This window comes from Drosophila yakuba, unplaced genomic scaffold, assembly GCF_016746365.2.
Source record: "Drosophila yakuba strain Tai18E2 unplaced genomic scaffold, Prin_Dyak_Tai18E2_2.1 Segkk50_quiver_pilon_scaf, whole genome shotgun sequence".
Taxonomy (NCBI): Eukaryota; Metazoa; Arthropoda; class Insecta; order Diptera; family Drosophilidae; genus Drosophila; species Drosophila yakuba.
This window is the reverse complement of record NW_025048817.1, coordinates 1,475,777-1,499,957: the sequence shown is the minus strand read 5'-3', so window position 1 is coordinate 1,499,957 and position 24,181 is coordinate 1,475,777. Positions and strand designations below refer to the sequence as shown.

Sequence of the window (24,181 nt, the reverse complement as noted above, 5' to 3'; positions counted from 1 at the left end):
AAAGGTGTATCGCACGGTGTTGCTCCCGGCTTTACGGCTACCATCTGGTAAGTTTTTACCTCTGGCGGTTCTGCACGCAAATTTTTTAATTTTTGATTAATGGGCCTAAACTAAGATATCAATTTGGTACACATTCATTATGTATGTGTAAATGGCAGGCCTGGCGATTATAAGGGAGTTATGGTTTCCCACGCATCTGTCTTTTCACGGGATAGCAGGTTGTAGACCCAAGTGTAGAATTAGGATGATTACGAAGACTTCTGGCCTAGAGACTCAGATAGCGTGATAATTAAAAGATAAACGGCGAATCGCCGAGTTTCGTTTTGTGAGCTTGTGCTTTTTATTGAATCAGTGGTTAAACCGAACTAAAAATTATTCAACTGTACTAGAGCTAACCGCGGCTGGCAAGCCGACCGTTCGTCCAGCAAAGTGCTGACACTAGCAAAACCAGCATAACTCACCATACCGAGAACCAATGGTGCCCTAAAGGCGTTTATGCCGAATCTGCATATAAAGACACTAGGGTGATCCAATTATCACCCAAGACTTATACTCATTAATTGTCTTACCTTACAAAAGCCCATTTGTGGCCACAATAGAATAAAATGAAAACTATAAATTCAGTGTTAAACTGATTTTGAAATATCTCACCATACCGGGAACCAATGGTGCCCCTAAAGGCGTTTATCTTGAATCTGCATATAAAGACACTAGGGTGATTCAATAATCACCCAAGACTTATACCGACTTAAGTTTACTTATTAATTGTCTTAACCTACAAACGGCCACCTGTGGCCACCGCGTTGCCCACTAACTCGACGACGTATTCGGCAGCCAAAACGCTTACTTCGCCACCCGCCTTGCCCACTAACTCGACGACGATATATTCGACGGCCGCGTCGACTACAATGTGCTGCGTCCGCAGGCGACACTTTGTTGCTGTGAGCAGCACAGCCGTAGGATGTTGGGTAAGCAACCGCTAACATAGCCTGGCACGCATTTCGGCCACTGCCCAACAGCTATGCGGGGTTGCCCCTCACCCTGCCCTGGCTGCAAAACGCCCCACTCTGCACGAGCCGGAGCCCTGATGAGAACCAGCGCCAACAGTAGAAGTCAGTCTTCGACGTACGCCCGATCTTGCAACTAGAAAACCTCAGCGAACAATTCAAATTCAATTCCAATTATTTTCTCTTGTAAAACATAAAACTTAAGTTGAACTAATTAAAATTATAACGATGTTACTACGAACTCTTCCACTCTTCTCTACATCGGCCATCGACCAGGCATCGATTTGCTAAACCATTTGGAATGCTGTTCATAGTTACTAGGTAAGCTATGCGGCTACGAGAGTCTTAGCTACACTGCGAGAAATAGTCTCGCTTAACTTAATATATAAAATCAAAGGTGCGGCCCAGAAAAGCGAAGAATTCTGGAATCCTCGGGACCAGTGAGTGAGAACGCGCTTTTGTTACTGCACAAATCGTATATACTTTTTTTTGGCGTTCAACGTAATATTGACATAATGATAACTAAGAAACCTTCCCTCAAAACCTCATATCGCGGACCGTGGGTTTCCATCATCAATTGAAACAATTTCAGTGATGTAAACAAAGACAAATAAATAAATATTAAATTTGTATACCCTTTAAAAGAGTATTTTGATTTCAGTCAGACGTTTGCAACGCAATGAACATAGTATAAAAAATAAGAGGATGGGTACGTCAATTAGACCACTAATTCCATTTTGTCATATTATCATTTATCATCATTTATCAGTTATCATTTTTCAATTGGGTGATCTTTGAATAGAATAACACGATCTTGGTGTTGCGTCTATTGTTAATAAAGCTATATAATGTTTGCTTTTATAAGATGTGGTTAAAGAAATTTAAACCTTATTCATATCGCAGTCCATCCGATTCTTGATCATGGGTAACCTATTTGGAGTCTACAATTATTGAAGTACACTTGCATCAATAAAAAAAACTTTTTACTGTTTTCCCTAATTCGCCTAAATTGGGAGCAACCCTAACCTCCTGAATCCAGAAGTTAATTAACATCTCGTTCCCAGCCAAAGTAGAACGATGCTTGAAGCAGTCATTATTTGTAATTTAATTTCTGATTATTTAGATAGTCCCGACTAAGTTAGCCGGCTAAAAATTTTTGTGTCAGGTAGACGGGATAGACATTACGTTTTCTTAAGTTTTATTCAGTTCAATAAGAAACTGCTGCGGTTTCGCATTTGTCACAGGCCACCAACCACTGACTCCCCAATCCCATAACTTACTTGCCACGAGCTGCGCTTGCGCCGTACTTTTATTCTTCTTCACTTTTGCTAGGCAGTTCTCCTGCACCTCGATTTGTGGGGAGTTTTAAGGGTCCTCACAATATTAATTGTGATATACTCTTCTATGAGTGTCACCTGTGTGACTCATAATAATTCTACAACGTAAAATTTTATAAAATAATAGCAATCCATATAACATTTTTTTAACCAATTAAATAATAACCCCACAACGTATTTTTTAAGGAGAAAGTCTGAACGGCATAAGAAAAACGAGCAGAGAACGCTATAGTCAAGGTCCCCGACTATCATATACCCGTTACTCAGCTAGTTGAAGTGCGAAGGAGAGTCTTCAACACTGACAGTTTTTGGCGTATTGTCGGCGTTAGAGTGGGCGTGGCAAAAAGTTCTTTGGCAAATCGATAGAAACTTAGAAGACCAATAAAAAAATGAAAAGATATTAAAACATTTTTCAAGTGTGGGCGTGGCAGCATTGGGCGGTTTGTGGGCGTTAGAGTGGGCGTGTCATCACGAATCGACAAACTTGCGCTGCGTCTATATCACTGGAGTCTGTATGCTTAATCTCAAATTTCAAGCATTTGTAGTTCCAGAGATCTCGACGTTCAAACAGACGGACAGACGCACGGACAGACGGACATGGCCAGATTGACTCGGCTATTGATCCTGATCAAGAAAATTGGTCGGAAACGGTTCCTTCTGCCTGTTCATACTTTTCAACAAATCTAGAATACTCTCTTTTACTCTACGAGTAACGGGTATAATTAAGGATTGCAGCGAACTGAAGTATTCTCAGCTTGACAATATTTGTATAGAAAATAATAACGCTTATCCTCGATTTAAATTTGGAAGTCACAATGTGTCCAATATCTTAACAGATAGGGGGATAGAAGAAAAATCTCAATAAACGGATCGAAGTGAAACGAACCAAAATAAGATGAAGAGAGTTCTGGAAAAAGCAAAGAAAACTTCAAATAGCCCGTGGGACAGTAACAGCTTTTTTGCAAAAAATAATATAAGTAGAATATTCCTAGACTCACGTGAAATCAACACGATGTGTAAAATAATTGTTTCCTAATAGGGATGGGATACTTACATAACAGGAAATGGACATGAAGCATATCCAGGCCCGTGCGCAGGGGGGAGTTTTGGGGGTTGTAACCCCCCCCATGGAGAATTTTTCCACATAAATTTTTATGAACAATATAGCACTTTTTATATAAAAGTGCAAATAACTTGTTAATTCATACTTAATTGTCAGAATTTGCTTTTTCAGTGCCAACATTTTGTAATATGGACAGCAATTAATATTGAAAAAAAATTTATTTCGATATTATATTCCAAATTTGTGGTTTTAATCTCTATGACGCACTTTTTTTCAAATTTTCGCGCCTTCTCCACCTTCTATCTGACAATGCCAGCTGAACAAGTGACAAGTCAGCTGTTCATGTTTGTTGACATTTAATGATATTCGATGAGATTTGATATTGATTTGAGAGTTCATATTTAATGATGAGTCGATCCTATCAAATTTAATGATAGATATTCGTCGCTTTCTGTGCAAAAAACCACGTATTGAAAACGAAAATGTGAGTATGAAATACTATCATATCAAATTTAATAGAATATAAAACACAGCGAGGATGTGCAGGTTTATTGTACAATGAATGAGTGAATATAGTATTTATAGAGTTTTTTTTGTCGATAGGACGGTGGCCAAACGCAGCCTAACATCGCAGAAAAAAATGTTTCAGAAAGGACAGAAAGCTTGACTGGAAACGCAGTAAAAATTTTTAGTTTGCATCGAATAACTTTCACAATTAATATTGTGGAGTGTAACATAACCTTTTTTTCAGAGTTCTACAGATATGGATATATATCCCGATAATTCGAAAAGCTCATATTCGACAGTTTGTTCTCTAAATCAGAATCTGAGTTCATACGATATTGGATTATTCGTACAAAAATCTTCAGCTCATGGAATAAACTTGATCCCTGGATTGCAAAAAAAGATTTGGACTCCCCCTGAAAGCTACAATTTTCCCGCATCGGGCCCTAGAAATTTAAAGTTTCAACGTCATTGGCTTCATAAATACTAATTGCTGGCGTACTCGGAAAAAGAAGGCGGCGCATTCTGCAAATATTGTGTGATTTTTTGTGCTCGACAGTTCACCAAACTCTCAGCCAGTTAGTTGCAAATTTCAACATTACGTCGTCTCAAAACGTACCTCAGGTCGACAATGTCTGAAGACCGGTTAAATGGTCTAGCCTCGATGATTTAGCTGTGCAAAATCTAGCTAAGTCCAAAGCAAAGTCTAACTTCTGCAAAGATTGGATACCAATATATGTAAGAGAGAATACTACAGTCGAGTTCCCCGACTATCAGATACCCGTTACTCAGGTAGTGAAGGTGCGAACAAGAAATTTAAACATTTTCTGGAATATCGGTAGAAATTGGGAATATCAAAAATTTCCCAGATGATTGGACGTGACAGTTTTGAGCGGCGTGTGGGCGTTAAAACGAGCGTGGCAAAAAGTTTTTGCCAAATCTATAGAATTATTTTATATATATCAAATGAAAAAATGTTAAAAGTGTTTCCAAAAATGTAAGTGACGTTTAAATGGGCGTGGCAAAAAGTTTCTTTTGCAAATTGATAGAAATTTACAAGACTAATAAAAAAATTAAAAAATATCAAATATGGCAATTGTTAGCGTGTTATAATTCCTGATTCATACGGATATACGACGGTCGGACGAACAAGGCCATATATGTATGTATACATCGTCGGAAACGCTTTCTTCTGACTGTTACATACTTTTAAATGAATCTAGTATACCCCGAGATCTCAGCAACTATAAATGAGAGAAAGACTCGAAAGAAGCCTAAGCTTTTCAATCGATTTGTTTTTATTTACTTTTTTTCATCATTCATAAAAAAACTTGTATTTATCGAGTATTCTGAAAATAGTTCAGAAATGGGCATATTGCGGGCAGCTATGAAAAAAGTTCGAAACAGCGTTGCCACCTGAAAACATGTTCGATATTTTCAACAGCTAGTAAGTAATAGTGTCGCCCGAAACTCCTTAATATTTTTAGACCTGTGCGTATGCAGTTCGAAACAAGAGAGATCTCTGTAGTCGAGTTCCCAGAGTATCTGATACCTGTTACTTAGCTAGTGGAAGTCCAAGGTCCAGCACGGTACCGTTTGACCTGGCTGCCCTTGACTACTTTTTTGTTTGTCTACTTTGCCTTTATTTATTGAATCTTCTTATTTTTGAGACTAGCAATAAGATTTTGGAATTTTTTACTATAACCTAACTAGTGAGTAGAAATGGTCCTGACGAATTATGGGTGGGTTGGAAGGTCGGTACGTTGCAGGCGAATTGGGTTCGAAACCCGAATCAAAACCCTTGCGAGGGGATGGGAGTGAGCAGAGAGTTTTTCATTTTAGGACGTTTTTTGCTTGTCTATTTAATCTTTTACAACGAGAATGCCGAGGTCCATGTGGATGTTTTGGTTACAAATATACCGTGGTTCGCGGGATCGTGGATTGAGCGCGCTGTATGATGTCTTTTCTTGTTTTGCTCGCGTTCCCCAAAAGCTGGGAGTCCAGATTGGCTTAAGAGTGGAGGTGTAGAGCAGGACCTTGAAGTCCAGATACAAGGGCGATTGGGCGTTTATGATCCAGTGGAGGCTGCTGGCTTTCAGTCTTAGGTATATCAGAGGTGGGTATTGTTAGTCGGTCACTCCCAAGTGCGCTGCCTTGTGTTGTATTTCACCTCACTGCGAAGGCTCTGTTGTAGAGGTAAGAATCAAGGAGTTTATGAGTGCTCCCATGCAAGTGTGTTTTAATTTTATGCATAAGTCCTTCGAGGCAGACGCGGTCGAATGCTTGATATACATTGAGGAATATCGCGCAGCAATATTCTCTCCAAACACGAAGACTGTGCGAATCTTTGATGTTATTCTGTTAACTCTATCGATCTATTTGTTTTTTTACTGAATCCAAATTAATGGGCTGGGATAATGTTGTGTGCTCCCATAAATAATATTATGCGCGTTAGAGGGCATTTTTTGAAAAATTTGGACAGACATGATAATGAACTTATTGGTTTGCATTTGATTTGAGGAAGAACATAAGCATTTGCTGAGGGGTTCGGTCAAAGAGGCATCTGAGATGTAAGGCAAATGTTTCGGGTCTGTCTTTGTCGCTGAAGGCCCAGCAAACTGAAAAATTTCTTATCGGGATGGCGGTTTCAATCGGAGAGCTTAGTTTTGGGTGAGCCCAGACGCTTTTTTTCCAGAACCAGCTGTTCAATTAGCAAGCATCTTAATTTCCACATCCTTCCGTTTTGGTTTTGAAATTCTGCCTGCTCTACCTCTTTCAGAGCGGCGGTAGAGCAGTCGATGTCGGCTTCTATATTTAGTTGAGGAGTTAGCTCTATGTAGAAACTCACATACTTTTTGTATTTCATTCAGTTGTTGTTGTCCGACGTCAGCCTATAAGGGTGGTCCGTAATTTCTGGGCTTTGAAGAAGGGTTATCATCAAAGGCGAGTGGTCAGATGAGAGATCTGGTAGTGCCATGGCGCTTATTAGATTTTGTGGGTTGTTTTTGGTCACCGCGAAAGCAATTAGATCTGAGAGCTTCCTGAGGTCCAATATATTGAGCTACCAGTTTATTGCTCATTTTTATAAGTGCATTATAAGGTTGCCTTCCCTTGGGATTCACAAGGCGTAATCCCCAGAGCGTTTAGTATTGTAGCCTCCTGCAGCTATGAAGTGATCCCCAGTGTGTTGTAGAAGTCCATAAACTGACCTTCAAATATTGCAAAGCGAGGTGGACAGTAGACAACGGCAATGCAAATGTTACCGTTTCACGACTGCACTTTTATGGACGTGGCTTACAAGTAATTTGTTGTAAGCCTTTTGTGAAAGTGGTGTTTGATGCGTTCTCTGATTAAGATGTCGGTTCCGGCGTGGACTTCACCATCCCGATGATCTGTGCGGTAGAAGGTCTAACCTCTTATATGGAAGTTATATAGCCCAGTGAGGTAGGTTTCAACCAGTTATTTCAAATTTTTGCCGAGAAATGCCGTTGGCATTCCACATGTGTGTAGCCATTCATTATTTGGACTGTTGCGCTATAATCAACTGAATCACCATGTTCTGGTTCTAAAGAAGAGTTTACATAGTGAATTTTATAAACGACATGAGTTCTGTTTTACTTTGTTGCATGGTGACCAGCATAGTTTCCAAATAGCTTTGCGGCTGCCTTGGGACCTGTCTGTTCGTAGTGCTTCAACATAGGAGATAGTACAACATAGGAGAGGGTACTTAGACACAGCTCGGAAGTGTTCTTTGGATTTCGTTTGAACTTTGGTTTCGGGGATGTTCCCTTTAATAAACAAAACAACATGGAAATTATCGTCCCCGACCAGCGCAACAATTTTGTTGACCAGTGCGTTTGCGCTCTTTTTCTTTATAATAGGGGGGGCTTTGGTTTCTTTTGGGTCTCCTGCTCAACTCTTTTGGATTGTTCTCCGCCTCTTCTAAGATGGAAAAACGGTTATCATTGAGATTCCTAGTTTGTTGGTACGGTTGATCCTTGCGGTAATACCAACCGTGTTTAGAGGACTAAGCTTTCGCTTAATCTGGATGTAGCGATCCATACAGGTCTGTTGGTCGGTTGGCAGCACTATTAGCTGAGCCACCCCCGCGTTCATTGCTGTCGTTTGGCAGCGCTATCAGCTCTTTACTCATCCGGGTCTCCCGCAACAATTGTATATATTATACTATGGTATTATGCTAATAATATTGTGGATTTCAATTATAGATTGAATTATTGTCAGACTAGCATGAAATAAATAGGAACTTTAATGTTTTAATGTTTGCGCCCGTTTATTGTAAGAACTGCACACGCTCGCTTTCATCAATCGACAGACGCGCAAATCATAGGTACACATACAAAACCACATACCACAAAGCTAAAAAGACAGTAAAGATAAGCAATTCATCTGCTCTCTATCCTACTCTCTGCTATGCAGGTATATGTAAGCAACATGACTGTTGCACACATACATACTTTCCAACCTGGTTTAATCGGGTACTTATCGATTTTTGCTAACAAATCTTCAGATTAATTTATTATCTTGAGACAGTTGAGGTGGGGTATTATAATGTTATATTTCGTAAATGCTAGCTTGGGTCGCCGAGACTCGGTATTGCAAAAAAGGGTACGTTCACGGCCCACACTTAGGAAAACTTCCACGACTTTTGAGGAAAACTATGTACTCGCAGGCGGCATAATCGCAGCTACACTGGTGGCTAATGCGAACGGGCCCGGTTACACGCAGACGGCACCGTCGCCGCTTACACTGCAGGCGGCACAATCGTAGTTAGCACAAAATTTTTCATTGTTTTATTGGTCCTTGCTTAGCCATATCTATCCCTGTCGCACTCATAATGCTCACCCTCCTCCGCGGTCGCCAGTGTCCTGCTTGCTCTTCCTCATCCTAGTGACCACGTGAAAAACCAGCTTCACGCTGTTGGGGTTTGATTCCTTTCGATTATTGAACTTTTCCCGCCACTTGTTGATAATGAAATCAAGCTTTAAACGAAAACGGAGGAAAACTACAGAAAGGTCAAAAGCTACCATAATGAAAACCAAATATACTTCTACACCTACCAGCTTAAAATCAGCAAAGGCCTTCAAGTATTATTAAAGGGCATTGAGTCTGATGTTACACCCGAAGAGATAACTGAGGCGCTAAAGAAAAAAGGGATTGTGCTCCAAAAGTGTGTTCAATATCAAAAAGAGAAACAGGAAGCCGCAACCACTCTTTAAGATACATTTTGAAACAGAAAACGAGCATCTTAGAAAAAACGAGGTACACCCAATTTATAAACTTCACCTCCTTCTGCACCGTAAGATTATAGTAGATAAGTCGCATACACGTAAAGCTCCTGTACAATGTATTAATTGCCAAGAATACGAGATCGTAGTGCTCACTTCGCACCGTGTTCGTATTGTGTGGAGATCTCCACGACCCCAAACACTGCCAAGCTAACAAACAAAATGCAACTCAAAATTCTCAACCACCACAGTGCACACAACAAAACTATAGGCCATCTGAGCAACACGAAACAAAAACTGAAGCTAGGATTCAAGCCTTACAACAGAGCATGATGGAATTTATGAAGTACCACCATTCAAGACATGATGCGTAATTAAAAACCTTTAAATACAAATACTTGTATCCCAACAATCTAAATAAATAATGCTTACCTTACGCATAGCTATGTGGAACACCAAGCTCCATTTCTACATGAGGAGCACTTGCTCTTACGGCAGCAGCTTGTACTGCAACACCTAAAATCACGAACGTTACACGTAACCCGAGAATAATACTAACGTACAAATCGAGCAACTCGTTCACGAAAAACGACGCTAACGTAGAAAATGACAATCGTTCAGATATCCATCTGCAAAACAAGAAGAGGAACACGTTCGGCACCGAGCAACTTTCTCCAACAGGCACAAAGCACAAGTCACTGTGGAGAGCCCATTTGACTCTTCGTCCACCGACTAAACCGTTTTTCCGATAAGGAATCCCTCAGGCGGCTGGGCCCGTAGCGACGCAGACAGAGCCACCACATTTGCTGCTCACCTTTAAAATGTATTTACCCCAAACGAGGCTTCTAGCACCTTTGCGAAACTTTTCACTTTTTCACCCGTTAGCTCCCACCAGCAACACACGTCAATTGTATTCCGTCCAAAAGAAATAACCAAAATTATTGAAGACAATCTCAGTCTGAAAAAATCTCCTGGCTGCGACCTTATAACACCGGAAATGATCATCGAACTTCCATAATCTGCAGTTCAATACATAACCCAGCACTTCAACGCCATCACCAAACTTTTGCAGTGCGGTGTAACACTGCCATTTCCGCTGCCCTAAAATTGAGGCTGGAGTCCCCCAAGACAGCGTCCTTGGTCCCACTTTATACCTCATCTAAAGCCGACATTCCTATAAATAGTCGCCTTACGGTATCCACGTTTGCCGACGGCACAGCTATCCTAAGGTCCCCGATCCAAGCTACAGCACAGCTGACATTGCACCTCATATACATTGAAAAGTGGCTCTCTACAGTAAACGAGCAAAAATGCAAGCACGTGACGTTTACACTTACAGCTGCGGTTAAAATAATAGCACCACAATATCGTATTTTGTTCTCGACCAAATAAATTACGGTTGAGGTACCGATATTTTTTGCTAGATATTTTTCCCATCCAAAAATGAAAAAAAAATTTGAATTGTCCATACCTTTATTTTTATACCCGTTACTCGTAGAGTAAAAGGGTATACTAGATTCGTTGAAAAGTATGTAACAGGCAGAAGGAAGCGTTTCCGACCATATAAAGTATATATATTCTTGATCAGGATCAATAGTCGAGTCGATCTGGCCATGTCCGTCTGTCCGTCCGTCTGTCTGTCCGTCTGTCCGTCTGTCTGTCTGTCCGTCCGTATGAACGCTGAGATCTCAGGAACTACAAAAGCTAGAAAGTTTAGATTAGGCATACAGACTCCAGAGACATAGACGCAGCGCAAGTTTGTCGATTCACGTTGCCACGCCCACTCTAACGCCCAAAAACCGCCCAAAACTGCCACGCCCACACTTTTGAAAAATGTTTTGATATTTTTTCATTTTTGTATTGGTCTTGTAAATTTCTATCGATTTGCCAAAAAACGTTTTGCCACGCCCACTCTAACGCCTACAAACCGACCGAAGCTGCCACGCCCACACTTTTGAAAAATGTGTAGACCTTTTTTCATTTTTGTATTAGTCTTGTAAATTTCTATTGATTTGCCAAAACACTTTTTGCCACGCCCACTCTAACGCCCACAAACCGCCCGAAGCTGCCACGCCCACACTTTTAAGAAATGTTTAGATATTTTTTCATTATACCCGTTACTCGTAGAGTAAAAGGGTATACTAGATTCGTTGAAAAGTATGTAACAGGGAGAAGGAAGCGTTTCCGACCATATAAAGTATATATATTCTTGATCAGGATCAATAGCCGAGTCGATTTGGCCATGTCCGTCTGTCCGTCCGTCTGTCCGTCTGTCCGTCTGTCCGTCTGTCCGTATGAACGTCGAGATCTCAGGAACTACAAAAGCTAGAAAGTTGAGATTAAGTATACAGACTCCAGGGACATAGACGCAGCGCAAGTTTGTCGAATCATGCTGCCACGCCCACTCTAACGCCCACAAACCGCCCAAAACTGCCACGCCCACACTTTTGAAAAATGTTTTAATATTTTTTCATTTTTGTATTGGTCTTGAAAATTTCTATCGATTTGCAAAAAAAACTTTTTGCCACGCCCACTCTAACGCCCACAAACCGCCAAAAGCTGCCACGCCCACACTTTTGAAAAATGTTTTGATATTTTTTCATTTTTGTATTAGTCTTGTAAATTTCTATCTATTCGCCAAAAAACTTTTGGCCACGCCCACTCTAACGCCCACAAACCGCCAAAAACTGTCCTTCGCACTTACACTAGCTGAGTAACGGGTATCAGATAGTCGGGGAACTCGACTATAGCGTTCTCTCTTGTTTTTTATTAGTTTAGTAAATTTTTATCGATTTGCCAAAAAACTTTTTGCCACGCCCACTCTAACGCCCGTAAACCGCCAAAAACTGTCAGTGTTGAAGACTCTCCTTCGCACTTCCACTAGCTGAGTAACGGGTATCAGATAGTCGGGGAACTCGACTATAGCGTTCTCTCTTGTTTATAATTTTTTTTGGGCGGCAAGGTCTAAAATGAGGCGGAAACAAAAATAGCACCACTATCGATTTTTTTAATTATTCAATACTGGTCGGCGGTTTGTTTTGGTAAAAAGCACATGGTTATAAAACTTGACATTTGTATTCCTATTTTTAACATTATTTTTGAAACATACCCTAAAAAAAATTATTCAAATAGGATGAGAAAAGCATTGCACTTTAGATAAACGACATGATTAAAAAAATGATTATGACATGATTAATAAAACCAATTTGTGAAGGAAAATCACACAGAAATATTGGTCAAATCTTTCAATGCTCAAACAAAATGATAGGAAATGCAATCACATACAACGAGAATCCCGAAAAACGTGGGAGAAAACAATCATTGGGCACCCATCTCTTCAAAATGCTAGTGCCCGAGAGCTGCTACCGACCTGAAAAAGGATCTCAACATATCCGCAACAGTGCAAACAGTGCAAACAGTGCAAGGAAAGTCCCTCTTTTAAAAGGGAGACACATACCCAAGCGCATTTAGTTCGTCAAGGAACATTTAAATTGGCCATGCGAAGAATGGACGAACTTTTTATGGTCAGATGAGAGCAAGGCGGTTTTTTTTGGTGGCAATGGATCTTAATCGTATGTAAGGCGACCTAAGAACACCTACACAGTAGAAGCAATTAAACACGGAGGATCCAGTGTAATGGTATGGGCTTGTTTCTCGTATTATGTAGTTGGGGCTATACCATAATATACCATGTTTAAAAACCATCATGGATTAACATGTGTTTGTGGATATTTTAGTGACGATGATGATACCCTTTGCCGAATACAACTACAAGACTATGATCCCAAGTAGACCAGCAGGAAAGCCAAGGATTCGTTCCAAAATAAATCTGTTCCTGGTTTGGATTGGCCTGCACAGTCCCCAGGCCGTAATCCAATCAAAAATTCTTGGTATGATATGATATGAGATATGAGAAAAGCAGTTGCAGCTTCAAAGCCATCTAACAACGAATGACTTTGGGTATAATGAAGGAGTCCTGAAGTAAAATATCCCTAAAACGGTGCTAGGACTTGGTGGACTCTATGCCAAGACGATCGCCAACAAAGTTCACGCAACCAAATATTAAGATTCTTTAAACATAGTTCAACAAATGGATTATATCCTAAGAATTATTTATTTTTTTATTTAGTTTTAGCAAACTACAAGAAACAGTAATATTCTTGTTACCGCCTAAATTTGAAGGTTGTTCTGCCAATTATTTTTAAAATATGCATTAGATCTGTTACTAATTTTGTTATTTCGATTGAAAATCATTGTAGTATTTAAGTTTAGTGAGTAAAATGATAAAAGTGTCAGAAAATACAGAAACGCTGAAACAAAGACGAAATGTGCTTATGGTGCTAATATTGTTACCGCAACTGTAACAGACAAGACTGCCCACCACTTTTGCTGAACAACATACCACACCCGGGAGCAGATGAGGTAATGTACCTGGGAGTACATCTCGAGAGAAGACACACTTGGCGCAAGCACATTAAAGCCAAAAAAATCAACTTAAAGCCTAAAGACCTACCATCCCAGCGAAGAAATGTATAGGGTCATATAATCGAAGAACAGTTGGAAAAATTAAATATCTGTTCAAAAATTTGTTATTGTTACGATTTTAAAACTTATTGTTAGTTCTTATACAAGAAGATTCAATAGTAAGGTAATAAAGAATAATAATAGAAACACGATTGCCTAAATACAAAGAAATAAATCTTATTAAAATTTACGGACAATGTATCTAAAAAAAATTGAAATAAAAACTCTCAGCGTGAACGTCAAATATATAATATACGGGAATCCTAAATAGCATAAAAAACTATGAGTCCGTGGTAAGTGCGTTTCAGAATGAACATCAAACCATCGGCCCATGTCAACACGTTACTGACTGTGGTTACAGCGATTACGTAAGTAGCAATATTGACTCGGCTATTTATACTTTCCCAATTGTTTTCACGGCGTTTATTTACATATATGTCGGCAATAGGGGAGTCTTATCCATTTTATTCGTTAATTTCACAATTTTGGTACAGCAGCACAGCAAGTTCCGATTTATTCCACCAGCTAAACTTCACTGAGGTGATTTTCTCCTTTTTCTAATCCTCCTCATCTTCTATTCGGTCTATACACAACACTGGCGTTCACTATATTGTCATCCCTCTCTAACACACTATTTATGACAACTAGATCGGACCTCACTCAGCTGCAGAGGCCGTCTGCGCCTCTGCTGCAGTGCTTCTCAGAATTTCACCACAATGCTACAATTTCATCAGATTGTGAAATCATAGTAATGGTTCCCAAAATTCCTGGGGACGCGCTCTGACACGGCCTTCCTGACCTATCACACGTCCTCGTGTGTCTAATCCACCATGCAAGTCATACTCACAATATTTCATCAACTTAATTCCAATTTATTTAACAAACTTCAATGTATTTCTCTCTTACATTTATTAACTTATAGAGCCGCTTACACAAACATTGATTGACAACTCATCTCATGATTGATTTTTCTTTTACAAACTTAATTATAAAGACATCTCCAATTTACGTATCAAAACTTCAAACTATTCATATTTTCCATAACTTTACTTTCACATATCAACATTGGCGTGTCTTCTATCACACCCAATCTCTTGACCCCCGCCATAACACTTCTCGTCCCAGCGAGATAGCTGTTATAGTGCGGTCATTACTCTTTTTGAACGCACGCCATTTCATTCGTGCCGTTTATCAAATCTTTCCCCTCTTGGGACACAGATGCACGTTCACTAGTGACATCTTTCAACTTTTCTCCCTCTTGGGTGTCACCATTACATTCTGTTGTCAATCGTCTGTCTGGTAGAGCTCTTAGCCATTCATGCGAATATTTGTATGTTCGCTTATTAACTAACGACTTCAACTCGTATCGATCACCATCTAGTACATTAATTACCTGAAATGGGCCCTTAAATTTGGGGTCAAGCTTCGTTTGATGCCGCTCCTCGCTTTTCAGTAACACATGATCTCCTACCTTATACGGAACTATTTTTGCCTTGTTTTTATCAAACCTTTGTTTATCATACTGTGCATTCTTTTGCATGTTTTCTTTGGCTTGTGCCCTCATCTGTTCTCTATCGACTACACTTTCTTCTACATCGACTGGCAACAACCCAAAAGGCCTAGCTTCTCTTCCTATCAGCAATTCCAAGGCACTTGCCTTAGTGACTCGATTTGTGGTGCAATTCATGGCTAGTTGGATTTCTGCCAATGCATCTTGCCATGATCGCTGACTCGTTTCCACCGCAGTGAGCATGGTCTTAAGAGTGCTCATCACCCTTTCAACCTGCCCATTTGCTCTACTGGCACCTGTAGCTATTAAGTGCAACTTAATCCTGTTTGTTGAACAAAACTCACGGAACTTGTTGCTGGCAAAACTTCTGCCCTGATCCGCTATAATACGACTGGGAACTCCAAAGAAAGACATACTTGACTTTATAGCTTTAATACAATTTTCCGAGTCAAGATTTAGAGTATGATACAAGTGAACAAACTTAGTGAATGCATCTATCTGAACTATAATATATTCCTTTAGATCGTTCTTTCCACTAAGCTTCCCACTTATATCTACGTGTACGGTATGCCAAGGTATGTCAATCTTGGGAATTGGGTGCATTTCAATTTGCATTTTACCTGATGAAGGCTTAGTCATGCAATTTTCAACAAATTTTCTTACATATTTGGTCATGTGCTCAAACCAATATTTCTCGTAGACTTTGTCTAAAGTTTTCTGCCACCCCAAATGCATTACAGCTTCGTGTACGTGGTTAATGACGGACCACCTAAACGCTTTAGGGATTACTGGTAGGCAACGAGTCTTGCCATTACGCTGTATTTTGCGATATAATAATCCAGTTCGAACCTCATATGTGTTATCGATATTTGCCTCCATGTCCTCATTATTCAATTGAGCCAAGATTTTATTTATGCCCTCATCTCGTTGCTGTTCGGCTAATAGCCAATTATCTGTTATTGTCGCCAGATCAACACGAACTTCATCTACTTTGCTTATGGCATTTGAAACTGTGGGAATCGGATTTCGTGATAAAAAATCCACGTGAGCCATTTGGCTGCCCTTGCGATATTCTACACTAAAGTCAAATGCCTGTAAGTACGCCCACCAGCGGTGTACTCTTGGTGTCAACTCAGCCTTTGTACGACTAGCTTTCAATGAGTTGCAATCAGTATACACAACAAATTTTCTACCGTGCAAATAATGTCTAAAATGTCTTACTGCATTATAGACAGCTAGCGTCTCTAACTCATACGAGTGATATTTGGCTTCTGATATTGACGTGCATTTGCTTTAATATTCGACTACTCTGTGTTTCCCTTCTATTTTATGCATGAGCATAGCCCCATAGCCATCTGCACTGGCATCAGTATGCAATTCAATTGGAAGCTCAGGGTCGAATATGGTCAATACAGGGTCACATGTAAGCACTTGTATAATATCCTGCCGTATCTTCTCGTGTTCCTCCTTCCAAACAAAAGCATTCAGCTTAGAGGTTAACTGATACAGTGGCTTCATCTTCTCTGAGAATCGTGGAACAAATTGTCTGAAATACGATGCCAGACCTATAAACTGCCTTAACTGTGTTGTCGAGGTTGGCTGAGATAAAACAGAAAGAGCTTCTATCTTACGAGGATTTGGTTTAATTTCTCCATCCTTGATATAGAATCCTAGGTACTCTATTCCTGTACAAAGAAAATTACATTTTTTTATATTAAACGAGAACCCTGCCTCTGACAATGCTTTTAACACTGTATTCAACCTCTCATATGCTTCCTCCTTTGTATTCGCAACTACTAGCACATCGTCTATGTAAACAACTGCGTAAGAATAGGCTAAGTCCCCCAAAGCTTGAACAATGGCACGTTGAAAAATAGACGACGCATTTTTTAGACCAAATGGCATGGCAAGAAACTCATACTGACCCTCTGTAGTCACAAATGCTGTTTTTTCTATAGAATCTGGATGAATCGGTATTTGATAAAATCCGCTGGCCATGTCTAGGATGGAAAAATATTTACCACCCCGCAAACGATCTATCACCGAAATCAGTGGCAACGGAAACTTATCAGAAATCGTATTTAAGTTTAGCTCACGAAAATCGATACACAACCTATCACTGCCGTCCTTCTTCTTAACTAATAACATTGGACTTGCAAATGGAGAACTGCTAAGACGAATTACATTAGATTCAAGCATTTGTTCTATCTTTTCTCTGACCAACAGTTTCTCATCTGCACTGAGTCGATATGGGCGCCTTTGAACAGTTTTATTCTTATCGATTAAACGAATTTCCAATGCTCCTGTGGTTACACGCTTATTTGGTATCCCAATTACAAAACTATCGGCATACTTTTCCAATATATTTCTTAATTTACTTTTATCATTATCACTTAAATCTGTATTGGTGTCAAAAAGCATTTCCAAGGTGTTCTCAGGTGCATCATTTTGAACGGCATTAATAATTTTGGATTTGTAAATACTAAATTTATCAGATTCAATCATTACACCGAAACCAAGCTTTAATATGTCTTGGCCAATCATTATGTCGTGCTTTAAATAGTTATCCATTACAACATGAAACAAAATTTCTAAATTAAATTTTGACATTTGGACTGTTGACAGTATTTGCAAGTGGCTCTTAACTATATTATCACCAATTCCTCTTAAAATAACTAGATTATTACTTCTCTTGCCAGCCAATTTGTTGCTTAATTTTTCTTTTACCAAAGAACATTCGGCTCCCGAATCGAAGAAGAATGGAAAGGGCTCACCCGATTGAAAGAATAATCCACTTGGCTCGCTTAATTTGCATACGTCAACTCGCTTTTCGATGTATTTGTTGTTGCCTTTGGGACATACAGAAGCCACGTGTCCCATTTCGTCGCATTTAAAACATCTTATGTTTGAACGATCTCTTGACCCAGACGTGTTGCTTCCGCTGTGGCTTCTTCCTTTGGTGTTTGATGTACCTTCCATTCGAGCGCGGCATTCGGCGAATTTGTGGCCAACTTTTGCACAAAAATGGCACTTAGTCTGCGACTGCATCCTCGACTTCTTCTTTTCTGGGGCAGAATCATCTTCGTTGTTACGTTTCTTGAAGGCGTAAGCTTGCGCTGTTGTTGAAGCTCATTGCGCGTAGCCACATTTGTCGTAAACACCCAACGCAACAAATTATTATCGATTTGTGCCATGTGAGCCACCGCTACCGATACCGCAATCTCCTCCAGATCCTTGGCCTTCCACTTAGACAGCAACAAGGTGACAATGCGACTTCCATACTGGGCAAAGCTCTCTCCAGGTTTTGGACGTCCATTCAAAACGTTCATGAGAATGGCAGCCGTCGTCTCAATCCCAACGAATCGCTGTATGAACAGTTCCTTGAACTGCGGCCATGTGATTCCAGCGAAGCATATCTGCGACAGCCATTGCGACGCACTGCCTTCTAGCGCTTTGCTCAACGCTATTACGAGCGCACTGCCTACAAGCGCATTATCTGCAAAGATTAAGTCCACCGTGGTGCACCATGCAGATGGATCCGCTCCAGCGCTATCAGCGCAGAATTTTGGCAGTGTGACGTGCAAAGCCTTTTCATCTGACGCCGGTGCTCTTGTGGCGTGCATGGTTTTTATTATTTCCATGAGGTTACGGTTTTGTGTTTCCAACGCAGCCATATACTGATCAGCGCTGGGCTCTTGTGGCGAAGGCGATCCCACTTCTGATGTCGGCAATAGGGGAGTCTTATCCGTTTTATTCGTAAATTTCACAATTTTGGTACAGCAGCACAGCAAGTTCCGATTTATTCCACCAGCTAAACTTCACTGAGGTGATTTTCTCCTTTTTCTAATCCTCCTCATCTTCTATTCGGTCTATACACAACACTGGCGTTCACTATATTGTCATTCCTCTCTAACACACTATTTATGACAACTAGATCGGACCTCACTCAGCTGCAGAGGCCGTCTGCGCCTCTGCTGCAGTGCTTCTCAGAATTTCACCACAATGCTACAATTTCATCAGATTGTGAAATCATAGTAACGGTTCCCAAAATTCCTGGGGACGCGCTCCGACATATATTTAAATGTTAAACATTTTTTAACTTATCTGTTCTCCATTTAAAAAATATTTTTAATTTGACCATTTAAACGGTCTTCGTGATTCAATCTTAGAAAATTTTTTTAATTTATTTACACAACTTATAACATATAATAGTCGCAGCAATTCCTTTTCTCTAATCTCACTTATATGAATATGTGTATAAGCTGTGAAATGACCTAACGACACTGTACTCGATATGATAATATTGTTGCAAACGCATTACACAAAAGATAATGCAAATCTAGACACCGTATAAAAGTCGTTAGTAGTATCGTAAGTTATCTTTTTGGATTTATAGATAATCAGGTGGTGTATTACTTACCATACAACAAGCTGGAATTCGTAATGTACCAGCCCAATTGTAATATAAGAAACAAAGTTTATAACTTAACTTTTGAATTATATCCGGTCCATAATTGCAGTCATCTCGTAAAACAACATAATGTGTTGGGGTTACAGTACCCTGTCGTACAAATTGTGAAACCAAAAAAAAATCGTACATTTTTGATTTTGTTATATGTTGGTCAATGACAGTTCCTGGTAATGGGTTTTCAAGTTGAATACCACTCCCCTAAAAATACAAAACAAACAAAATTATTACGCTTCTAATTAAAGACAGAGATGGTAGTTTGCATTTATAAATCAATGGACTGTTTTGCATTTCAAAGTTTACACCAATTCTTATAAATTTAAAGACATTATCAGCTGTATCCGGTTTCCGAGTGAATCGATCACACTTTTAATTTTTCGCAACATTATGACATATTGTATGGCGGCACCTAAATATTCTCGAGACATCAATCAAATTTACAGAACAAACAATTTTTATAAAATACGAGTATATAAAAATTCGAAATATTATATTGATTTATTTTACTTCAAGATCTACGAGAATTAGCAGCTAAGGCCGTCCGCTCGTCTACGGTGACAATGGTTTATACATTGTGTGAGAAAATAAAACAAAATTTACTTATTTAATTTATAAATGTAGTAGTAATAGTAGGTAGTAATTGCATATAAGTATAGTAGTATGAGCCCCATTGCAATATTACAATGTAAGAACTAATTATAAGAGTCGCGAATGTAAACAGTATACACACACTTGCTGAATAAATGAAGAGTCAGTCGTCGCTGAACTGTCACAGAGCGCACACTAAAGCTCAGTGCAAAAGAAAAACAAAAGAGATCGCTATAGTCGAGTTCCCCGACTATCTGATACCCGGTACTCAGCTAGTGGAAGGGAGAAGCAGAGTCTTAAATTTACAAGACTAATACAAAAATGAAAAAATATCAAAAAATTTTTCAAAAGTGTGGGCGTGGCAGTTTTGGGCGGTTTGTGCTGCGTCTATGTCTCTGGATTCTGTATGCCTAATCTCAACTTTCTAGCTTTTGTAGTTCCTGAGATCACAGCGTTCATACGGACGGACAGACAGACGGACAGACGGACATGGTCATATCGACTCGGCTATTGGTCCTGATCAAGAATATATATACTTTATATGATCGGAAACGCTTCCTTCTGCCTGTTACATACTTTTCAACGAATCTAGTATACCCTTTTACTCTACGAGTAACGGGTATAATAAAAATAGGCATTTATGAATTGTAATCGTGGCATTTATACATTAAAAGAACTAAAAGCTATGATAAAAATAAAACAGCAATGAAAAAAATCAACGCCACAGAACAAACCGGTAAAATAGACAGGGATGAAAACAACGGCAACGGCGAAGAACAAAGTAGCGAAAAAGAGATAGCAAGACAACGACGGCGACACGATGACGTTTTGCGTCAGCAACGTCAGCGACGTTTGCGCCAGCAACAATGCGTCCAACAAATGTTTCGCGATCCCGATGGCTATCAACAATGATCCTGAGATGCAAATGGCGGCAACAAGGAGCCGGAACAATGTTTTGGAAACCAAATGATGCGCAACAATGTAACTATGCAAGGCAGCGATATTCAAAGACTGGAAAATGAGTTGAAAATATTGAAGCTGCAAAATGAGATCGACCAGTTAAAAAATAAACAACAACGAAGTAACGGCACAGACTCAAGCATTTCTTTCGAAATTTTAAAGGAGATCGTTAAGGTATATGATGGCGAATACAATTTCAATGTTTGGCTATCTCAACTTTTGAATGTCCAGAAAAATTTCAAGGTCGGCGACGATATGATGCGTGCACTGATTCACTACAAAGTTAAGGGCGATGCTGAAATAAGCCTGTATTCAAGCACAAGCGCTACCATGGATACAGCGGATAAAATGTTAAGCCACCTGTAGAAAATGTTCGTAATGTCGAAAGAGTCAAAGTTGAGTATGCGGGAGAAACTACAGAACTGCGACTGGATTAAAGGTGAGGAGTTCTCCAAGTACTACAACGAGAAGTGGGAGCTGGCGGATAAGCCCAAGTTACCAGAAGACCATAGAGCAGGAGATTGTCAGAAGCCACGATGTAATGCAGAGTGCTACAATTGCCACAGTCGGGGCCACCTGACCAAAGAGTGCCGCAAGCCTAAGAGAAAATATGGGGCTTGTTACGCATGTGGCTTGCAAGGACATTTGGCTAAGGAGTGCAACCAATACAAGAAGTCGAAGAGCGGGGACAATGATTATGTAAGTTATATTGAATTAACATTTTGTACAAAGAATAATATGCTGAACCCCATTTTTATAGAATGTCTCATAGATTCTGGCAGCCCGATAAGTATTATTAAAAAACGTTTTATACCAAGTCAAATAAAAGGAAAAGATTACCTCTTTAAGTTACGTTGGATTAAATTTTAGTAAATTACAAATACATGGAAGCGTAATTCAGTTAAATTCTCAAATAAAGATACTCCTATGTTACTATATGTCGTGGATGATGAATCTATGGGATATGCTATGTTATAGGGAAGGGATTTTTGAGCAAGAGTAAAGGCAAAAATTGTAATTGAAAATGAACATGACAAAATATATGAAATAAAAAAAGATTCGATAGTTGAAGAAAATCAAAATAAAAACCAGAGAGAACGCTATAGTCGAGTTCCCCGACTATCTGATACCCGTTACTCAGCTAGTGTAAGTGCGAAGGACAGTTTTTTGGCGGTTTGTGGGCGTTAGAGTGGGCGTGGCCAAAAGTTTTTTGGCAAATAGATAGAAATTTACAAGACCAATGCAAAAATGGAAAAATATTAAAACATTTTTCAAAAATGTGGGCGTGGCAGTTTTGGGCGGTTTGTGGGCGTTAGAGTGGGCGTGGCAACCTGAATCGACAAACTTGCGCTGCGTCTATGTCCCTGGAGTCTGTATACTTAATCTCAACTTTCTAGCTTTTGTAGTTCCTGAGATCTCGACGTTCATACGGACGGACAGACGGACAGACGGACGGACAGACGGACGGACAGACGGACGGACAGACGGACGGACAGACGGACGGACAGACGGACATGGCCAGATCGACTCGGCTACTGATCCTGATCAAGAATATATATACTTTATATGGTCGGAAACGCTTCCTTCTGCCTCTTACATACTTTTCAACGAATCTAGTATACCCTTTTACTCTACGAGTAACGGGTATAATAAAGAATTTAAAAGTCATCATAAGACAAACGCAGACGAACAAAATAATTTTGAAAAACAACTATTATTAATTGATTACAATGATAATGAAAAGGTATATGAGATAGGTTCACAATTAAATTTTAAACAAAGGTGCGAATTTATAAATGTTGTTGAAGAATATTATATTAAACCAAAAAGACCGAGTGAACCGAATATAAAATGTGAAATGAAGCTAGGGTTAGAAGAAGACAAGCCGTTTAGTTTTTCGCCAAGGCGCCTTGCATATGTAGAGAAAGAAAAAATACAAGGAATCCTTGATGATTATTTAAAAGATGGTATTATACGACAAAGTGAGTCTAAAGTATACATCATTTACCACGCCACTAGGATAGTATGAGTTCACAAGAATGCCTTTTGGGCTGACAAATGCTCCGTCTGTTTTTCAAAGGTTCATCAACAAAGTATTTGACTACATGATTAGGGAAATGAAAGTGATAGTTTATCTCGATGACATAATGATAGCGACAAAGAATATAGAAGATCACCAAGCTATATTAAAAGAAGTATTTTAGCAATTAGTTAAAAACAAATAAGAGCTGCGAATCGATAAATGTATGTTTTTCCGAAGTGAGGTGAAATATTTAGGATATATAATATCAGAAAAGGGTATTGAAGCAGATGACGACGGTGTGAAAGCAATTGAAAATTTTCCCGTGCCTCAAAAAGTTCATGATGCTCAAAGTTTTTTGGGGATGTGCTCGTATTTCAGAAGATTTATACAGAATTTTTCAACAATAGCTCCATGATTTTACAAAGAAAGACAAAAAGTTTGAGTTTGGCCCAACGCAATTAGAAGAATTTGATGAATTAAAAAGCAAGCTGTTAAAAACGTCTATATTGGCATTGTACAATGGTCTCTAAAAGTTATTTGTTTCCAAATGTTAGAAGTAAAGCAGATGAACATGTTAAAAACTGCCTAAAATGTATAGCTTTTCAAGGAAGAAATGGTAAGCAAGAAGGAACTATTAATATTGCACCAAAGGGAAATACACCATTCGAAGTCATACATATAGATCACTATGGTCAGGTAAATCAAAAGAATTCTACGAAAAAACATGTATTAGTAATTGTTGATGGATGCACAAAGTTTGTGAGATTGTATCCAGGGAAATCAACAAACTCAAAGGAAGCAAAGGAAGCCTTAAGTGATTATTTTAGAGCGTATAGCAGACCAACGACCATTGTTTCAGACAGAGGGACATGTTTTACATCAGATATGTTTGAAGAATTTTTGGAATTTAGAATTTAGAAAAAATTAGACAAAGTACAGAAGGTTTGCAGG

At 39.4% G+C, this 24,181-nt stretch overlaps 1 protein-coding gene across 11 annotated transcripts in view; it reads right to left on the bottom strand.

Annotated features, from left to right (window-relative positions):
• Nucleotides 1–24,181, bottom strand: part of LOC26535169 (protein argonaute-3) — a 157,050-nt gene that overhangs the window by 45,516 nt on the left and 87,353 nt on the right. For 9 of the 11 annotated variants that reach the window (XM_039377347.2, XM_039377349.2, XM_039377345.2 and 6 more), the window contains one exon: nucleotides 19,612–19,860. The exons of 1 other annotated variant lie outside the window; for it this stretch is intronic. In XM_039377347.2, coding sequence (XP_039233281.1) covers nucleotides 19,612–19,860 — 249 coding nt within the window. Of the gene's footprint in view, nucleotides 1–19,611; nucleotides 19,861–24,181 lie in introns of those variants that run through there. One more of the 11 variants, XR_005562065.2, reaches the window with a different exon arrangement.